General features: G+C 49.7%; 1 protein-coding gene across 1 annotated transcript in view; it reads left to right on the top strand.

Moving 5' to 3' along the window:
• E2F2 (E2F transcription factor 2) overlaps positions 1-7,837 on the top strand; it is a 40,287-nt gene continuing 32,450 nt past the window's right edge. The window contains exon 1 of the mRNA XM_028738659.2: positions 1-1,326. Within this exon, the coding sequence (XP_028594492.2) occupies positions 1,042-1,326 (285 nt within the window). The 5' untranslated portion in view covers positions 1-1,041. The remainder of the gene's footprint in view (positions 1,327-7,837) is intronic.

Below are 7,837 nucleotides of genomic sequence, written 5' to 3'. Positions count from 1 at the left end.
AGTTTGGCGCTTAAAAAAAAAAAAGCGAGAGAAGGAGGAACGGAAAGAGAAAGGGCTGGGCAGCCATCGGGTGCGCTCTTGCCCCAATCCAGATCCATCCTTGCCCCAGGCGGCCCTGGCAGCGGCCCGGAACCTGGCAGCGGCCCAGCCGGGAGCCCCAAGGAGCCGAGGGGGCCAGCATTGCAAGTCGGCGGCAGCTCCATGAAAGGCGCCGGGGCCGCGAAAGGATCCAGGGCCCGGACTGGCTGCTTGAGCCCGGCCAGGATGCTTCTGCCGAGCCCCTCCGCCGGCCCTGGGATCTAGGCACGGGGAGCCGGAGCGGGGGGCAGCTGGGGAGAGAAATCTTCCGGGTGGTGTTTTGCAGAAAGAAAGAAAGAGCAGACAGAAAAAGCACCCGAGCTTTTGTTCCCCCGATTCTCCGGCTGCGATTTTTTCCCCCAGCCACAAAAGCTGCTTTCTTTGCTGGGGGAGGGGATGTGCAAAGCTGTTCTGTAACCTTGCAAAGTCTCTCCAAAAATCCTTTATTTTATGTTTTTGGAAAGAGGGCTAGTGCAAAGTTGGTGTGTCTTTTTTTAATTCTCTGCGCTAAGCGTGCATCATTTATTTATTTATTTTTGAAGCCGAGAGCTGGGGTCATTCATCGGTTTGGAGGAGGAGGAAGTGGGGGGGGGGGGGGAGCCTGCTTGGCCGCCCTATGGCTCGCTCCCCTAGCAAAGAAAGGCTCTGGAAACAGACTTTGATGAAAAGAGAGAAATTGGAGTCTGCATGAGCCATTCCTCCAATACCAAAAGCCAATATTGCAAGCCCTTTCTTCCAGGTTTCTTTTTCTTTGAAGGATGAATTTGTGATTATTATTATTTTTTTATGTTGCATTGGGGCTTGACCCCTGGGGAGCAAGCCAATGGCAGTTTTTTAAATGGCTAAGAGTACGTTTTCCAAGCTACCTCTCAGGATCTCTCAAAATAAGAACAGTTATTGCCACCATCACTTGTTTTTGAAGCTCTGCTTGTTCCTTTGTGGCCTTTTGGAGAGGGCTCAGCCATGTTGAGAATCCCCAAAGTTGGGCCTCCTGCCCCTGGACGGGCCCCCGCTGCTCTTGGACCCCCCCAGCAGCAAAAGAAAGTCATGCCTGTGATCACCTCTGCAGAACTGGTGGTCTCCAACCTCAGCAGCCCCCAGATGCGAGCTCTCCCAGCTACCTATTTCACTCAGGTGTACCCTCAGACTGCTGTGGTTGCCCCATTGCCTAGGGGCAGCTGCCTTTATGCCACCCCCCATGGACCCGAGATCAAAACCATGCGATCCGCTTCCACTGGAAAACTGCCGGTAATACCGCTTTCCTTTTTCTCTGACTTTTCCTTTCTGTTTCTTTACCAGCGCGTTGGCTTCTGACACCACTGTCGCACCTTTATATGGATGCAACAAGGTGGGTAGGGTTGGGGGGCTGGTGGTTGGCACTGGGTTGCACCTGGGTGTGCAGACCCAAGGAACAAGGTGTACTTCTGCCAATAGCTCCAAAGCCAAGGCTACCTTATGAAAACCTCGATTGCTGGGTGGGCTTTGTGGGGTTATGCTGTCTGGGGGCGTGTAGATGGAGGTGTCCTTTGGGCTAATGCCCAAAGATCCGTGAATCTCAATACAGTACATTGTGGCTCATGCCATTTCTTAACTTCCCTGTACTTTGCCCTACAAGACTTCTCCTTTTCGTTATTGCAGAAATCCTAAGGCTGCTACGTCATGCAGAATGCCATCTGTGACACTAAAAGGATAGGGGAAGCATCTTTAAAAACAAGATGCTAAGGAGAAGAATTTCATGTTGCAAAATTCCTCTCCTGCCTTGACATGGCAGTTTGATACATTTCATCACTATTTCAGCCGAGTTGAGCCAGGCCTCAATGAATCAGTTCCAGCAGCCTTAATCTTTCCCCCCTTTGCCTTTGATCAAAGCCTTGTCTCTCCCGCCACTCACTCTCTGGAAGAGTTCTGATTTTGACAGAGCTTTTATCTGATTCGATAGCCTCCTGTACATGCATCTAAAGAACCATGCCTAAGTTTGATGCCTCCTCTGGCAAAGGAATCCTAGTAAGCTGGACCATTCGCCCATCTAGCTTAGGATCGATTGGCAGGGGCATTTCCCAGCCCTACCTAGATATGCCAGGGATTGGATGTGGGACCTTCTCCATAAAAGCCAGATGCTCTTCACCAAGCTGCTCCCCAAAGGGGAATAACAGTTATAAGGAATTAAGGAAAAGCCCAAAGGCCCACCTAGTCCAGCACCTTCTTTTCACAGTGGTCAACCAGGTGTCTTTGGGAAGCACACAAGCAATAACCGAGCACCACATCTCTACTTTCTTCACTTCTGATTCTCAGCAGCTGGTATTAAGAGGTGTGCTACCTCTGGCATTGGAGGTAGTGCGCAATCATTGTCACCATTTAAATAGGGGATGTTCAACCATGCAGGAGTCTTGCGCTTGGCGCTGTGAACGATGAGGATGTTCTTTAAGAAAAAAATAGTTGTTGTTTCAGTGCGTTTTTGTGAGCTGGGGGTTGTGCCCTCTGGCCAAGTTTTTCCGCACTTCTGGTGTGCGCTGCGTTTGTGTGGGTGTGAATTGGAATCGGAAGCACTCTGGTCCCAAGACAGGGCTGGACGGAAGCACCCAGCATTGCCAGATGGATCCTGAGGACCCACGGGTGCTTAAGCCAGGTTGTTTCCCTTGTCTTTGCTTTTCCAGGGGATCTGGGAGTTGGGTCTAGCAGAATTAATCTGAACCTTGAGAAGCTTGTAGAGCAGAAAGAGGAAGTGGGGGAAAGTGTTGCACTTCCAGCTTCCTCCTTCAGCTCTGCTTTCTGGTCAAGAGAGAAAAAGGTAAGCAGCCTCTGCCCGATGACTGAGAGGGCAGTGAGGTGAGGGCCTCAGAGAGTTCATGGGCGCCATGGAAAAAATTCAAGGGGGACATTGCACCCATGAGCACTGCATTGGCAACCGCTGCTGTAAGAGCAGGTGGGTTAATCCAGGTGAGCAAAGCATTCATCTTAGAAACAGAACACCCACCCGTTTGCACGGTAGATCTAATTGCAATCACCCTGAAATCGGTTGCTGTGAGAGCTGATGTAGTGTTGTGGCTTTGACTTGGGTTCATGGGCCCCAGTTTCAGTCTTGTCTCTGCCATGAGTTCAGTAGGTGAACATAGGAGCCTTGCTGTGTTGGGTTAAAGCAGCTTTGGCCAGCCTGGTGCCCTCCAGATGTTTTGGACTACAACTGCCATCAGCTCTGACCGTTGGCTGTGGGACTGATGGGAATTGCAATAGAAAAAGCCTGGAGGACACCAGGTTGGGCTAAGAGATGGCTTCATGGGTCATGGTGTTCCCTAACCCCTTCAGTTCATCACTAGCCATTTCCCACAACACACAATGAAAAAAATAAGACTAGCTCTGCCAGCTCAAACCAAAGGCCCATTCAGTCCAACATCTTGTTCTTCACAGCAGCCAACCAGATGCCTACGAGAAGCCTACATGCAAGGCATGAGGCCATGAGTGCCACTGTTCTCCAACTGGTATTCAGAAGCAACGTTCTTCCAATTCTTGAAGCAACATAGAGCCATTGGGACTAGTATCCACTGATGGCCTCATCCTTCATGAAATTGTCTGGCTTTCTTTTCTAAATGGGAATCCGTCACACATCTTGTGATAGCAAATTGCGTTGCATAACTTCAAAGAAGTACGACCCACCGGCGAGCTTCATTGGATGAGCCCAAGTTCTAGCCAGTATTATTCCCATTTGGAATGTGGAAGATAATAGTAGTGGCTTGCTTAAAAGCAGCAGTGGAGGCACTGTGCCCCTCTAGATGTTGCTGAACTACAGCTCCCATCATCCCTGGCCATGCTTGGTGGGGATGATGGGAATTGTAGTTCAGTAACGTCTGGAGGGCCAAAGGTTCCCCACACCTGTTTTAAAGGGCCACTGTAAGGATTTACAACCAGATGGTGCATGTGAAGTTCTTATGCCTTGATTAAATATTGTTATTAATCCCTGCATGGCAGTGCTGTCTGAGCCTGTACATTATGTGGGATGGATGAGCCACAGGGTGGGGCATAGCGTGGAGTGATACCCTACATGATGGCTGATAAGGCAAAGGTGTAGAAATGCTCGTCGTTCTGATTTAACCAGTGCTGTTGTTAGTAATTGTATTACCTGTGTTTTCAGGTAGAACTATAACCCCCTGCTTTCCTGCTAGGGACTTGGGGGCGGAAGGGAGCACCAAAACTACTCCTGTACCATTAGTGGTACTTGGCTGGGTCATATACTAGAAGCAAACTGGATGTCTCCATTGGTGGCGCTTCCACACACCTTTCTCTCCCTGCCAATCTACAACCTTACGCATGTTTACTCAGAAGTCTATCCTGCTGTGTCCGAGGAGACATATTCCCTAGTAAGTGTGTTTTAGGAGTGCATTCCAGTGCCCTCTGAATCTCAGGCTGCTGCTCTAAAGCACATTATCTTGTAACACCCCCAATAATTTGTGTGTGTTTTGAGAATATAAGAAGGACCTTGCTGGTTCAGACCAAAGGCCCATCTATCCCAGCATCCTGTTCTCGCAGATGCCTGTGGGAAGTCCAAAAGTAGATTTACCTTGGCACTTGATCATCCAGTCCCATGGTGAGCTTGCAGACAGCTATTGAAAACCTGTCTTTCTAGGAACCTCTTGGTCCCAGGTTGGACTTAGTTGTCTGGTAAGATTCTGATGCTATAAATCATGCCTCTGAACACCTGTTGTTTGGGAGCACAAATGGGAGAGCGTTGCTGTGCTGGCCTCTACTCAACTATGCACACCGAATGGCAGTGGCTCTCCAGGTCTCTAGGACTGAACTGGAGATATTTTGTGTGCACTGCAGGGCATGAGTTCTACCACAAAGCTATAGCCTCTGGCCCAAAGGGAAGTTGAGTTTCAACCGAGGTGAGCGGCAAGGCAGAGGCACCTTAAGGGCTTCCGTACCTCTAAGCACCGCATGGAAAAGGGCATTTTGTCAGACTTCAGCTTTCCTCATTGCATTGCTGTGATGCTTATCCCTGGAACATAGGAAGTTGCTTCATATTGAGTCAGATCGCTGAACCATCAGTATTGTCCAACAGAAACTTCTCTGGGGTTCTTCCATGGATTTAACTAGGTTTTTCCCATCACCTGCTGCCTGTTCATTAGAACTGAAGAACCTGTGGCCTTCTGCATCCAAGGCATTGCTCTAACCCTGACATCCCTGCTCTGACATCCCTGTGCTGCTGTTTCCGGAAAGACCAGAAAACTCAACTGGGCTTGTCTGATAGTTCTCTGCCTCTGGGGTAGAGGTGATGTTGATGTTTCTGTTGGGGCTATGTCTGCTCCCAGGGAATTTGCAAATTGCACTCCTTCCCTATATGGGGAGGACAGGAGGGCCATAGCTCATTGGTAGAGCACATGATTTGCTTACATGTTCCAGGCATGTCCAAGTAAGGCTGGGAAAGAGTCCCATCTGAAACTCTGGAAAGCTTCTATCAGCTAGTGGCTGGGTATGCACATCTTGCTAAGCCAAACTATGGCTTACCGGGACCCTGCTAACATGCGGAGTGGAGATCACAGCTGCTTTGCTCCTCTCCAGTACTTTTAGGTCAACATGCGGCACTTAAGCCAATGTTTGGCTCAGCGTGTTTTCTGAACATGGAGTTGTGGTTAAGCCCCCTTCTCCTTAGCCATGACCTGTAACCAGGAACAAACCTTGGCTATAGATTGTGGTTAATCCCCCATTCAGAGGACACAATGAGCCAAACCTTGGTTTAGCTGCCATGCTGAGCTGCAAGGATCTGGGAATGAGCAAAGTGGGTGAAATCGCCTCCTTGGGAGCCAGCATGGTTCATCTTAGCATAATGTGTGAGTGCGGATGGTGTGTAGACGGTGCAGAGTGTGGCAGACTGATGGGTTCAAGAATACCTTCCTCAATACAATCTTGCTCCGCTGTTTTGCAACTGTTGATGCTAGGCCTCCATGGCATGCTTGCTGAAAGCTTTGACCAATGTTCCTAATTGGCAGAGAAGCCTGGAGTCATCACCCCCCCCAACTTTCCCCAAGTCCTGGGAACTATTCCAGCTTCTGCTGTAACCCTCTGTCCTCCCAAGGGCTGAATCGAATTTCAGATTTCTCTATCTCCCCTGCTGAGTGTTTGACGCCTCCTGACAGGTGTGGGCTTTGGGATGAACATCCCCTTGTGGGTCTGTAGCTCTCCCTCTCCCCTCCACACTTTCTAGTTCTTGGAATTCCTAATCTGGCGGAGCAACTAGGACCTTTGTGCTTAACAGGGGCCGAATGCCAGTTTCTCTAAACAGCCTCCGCCTTATGCTAGAATAATATCACCTGCTTTCTCTTTCCTGCTGCGCATCTGTGCCTTGCATTGCTCTCAGAGATGCTTCCCCTCCCCACCCCCAAAAGAGGGAGGGCACCATCTAAACCCCTCCCCTCTTTTGTTGCCCAGACTCCTTCTGAAGGCATGTCTCTGTCAGGGGCACCATGTCCCCTGTGTTATCTGCGCAGAACAGGAGCTCTGGTGAAATAGACCTCATAGCTCCTCTTGCATTCGAGGAACAAGATCTTTCCAAACTTAAGTCCTGTATGATTCTATCCTGACTTGCATAGGCATGTCGCTGCACCAATATAGCCTTGTCTTTTACAGCTTGTCTGGTACTTGTTCATATGTGACCATAGGAATTCCATGCAGGTGAGTGAGTGGATGATGGATAATGGACACAATGTGCCATCCCTCCTCTGCCAGGCTCCTTGGTTTCTAGGTTAGAATAGAAGATGAAAAATCACCATGACCAGCACAGCACAGATATGCAGTGCGTTGGTGAGGAAGAATGGATCAACCCATCCCTTTTCTATTAGTTCGCTTGGTAAAAGGCCTCCCCCCCCCCCAGCCTCTAAGTCAGGCATCCCCAAACTCAGCCCTCCAGCTGTTTTGGGACTACAGCTTCCAATCATACCTAGCTAACAGGACCAGCGGTCAGGGATGATGGGAATTGTAGTCCCAAAACAGCTGGAGGGCCGAGTTTGGAGATGCCTGCTCTAAGTCAGTGTTCCCCAACCTTGGGCCTCCAGCTGTTTTTGGACTACAACTCCCATCATCCCTCGCTAGCAAGACCAGTGGTCAAGGATGATGGGAATTGTAGTCCAAAAACAGCTGGAGGCCCAAGGTTGGGAAACACTGCTCTAAGTGGCTAGTGGACAACCTTTGGCCCTCCAGATGTTGCTGAACTACAGCCCCCATCATGCTAATGTTAATTTCTAATGCTTGCTCTTAGCCTGGGCGTATGCCCCATTAAGTTTGTACGTAGACGTGTATCGGATTGCACTGTAAATATGCTTGGTAGTTGCATCTGAGAAACTTGTTTCAGAAAGCCACTTCTAATATAAGCTTGTGCGTAATTTTTAAAGTGCAGGTTGGGATAAACTTGGAAGTTGGGTCAATGTTGTTTTGGCTGCTCGGTTGATTATGGCACAGCAGTTTTCTTCCGGGCTTCACAAGCAGACTGTGGCTATGATTCAGCTTCTAAATAAGCTACTCCATTTGTTTTGCTAAGACCAGTTAAGGCTGCTTCGTAAGCCCCACCCAGGTACCTGAGCTCACAAAACAGGGGCACTGCACGAGTCAAGTCGGATATGATTGTGCTGGGGTTGGCAAACTAAGGACTGCGGGTCGGATGTGGCCCGCTGGGCTCATTAATCCGGCCCGCGAACCTTGCGGACCCTGCCGCCCGCTCAGTCAGTCCCCGCGCTAAACCAGTGCGGCGCAGAGGCCTCACTGTGCAGGGACT

The sequence above is a fragment of the Podarcis muralis genome, chromosome 7, assembly GCF_964188315.1.
Source record: "Podarcis muralis chromosome 7, rPodMur119.hap1.1, whole genome shotgun sequence".
NCBI classification, from domain to species: domain Eukaryota; kingdom Metazoa; phylum Chordata; class Lepidosauria; order Squamata; family Lacertidae; genus Podarcis; species Podarcis muralis.
This window is presented reverse-complemented; position numbering and strand designations above follow the sequence as displayed.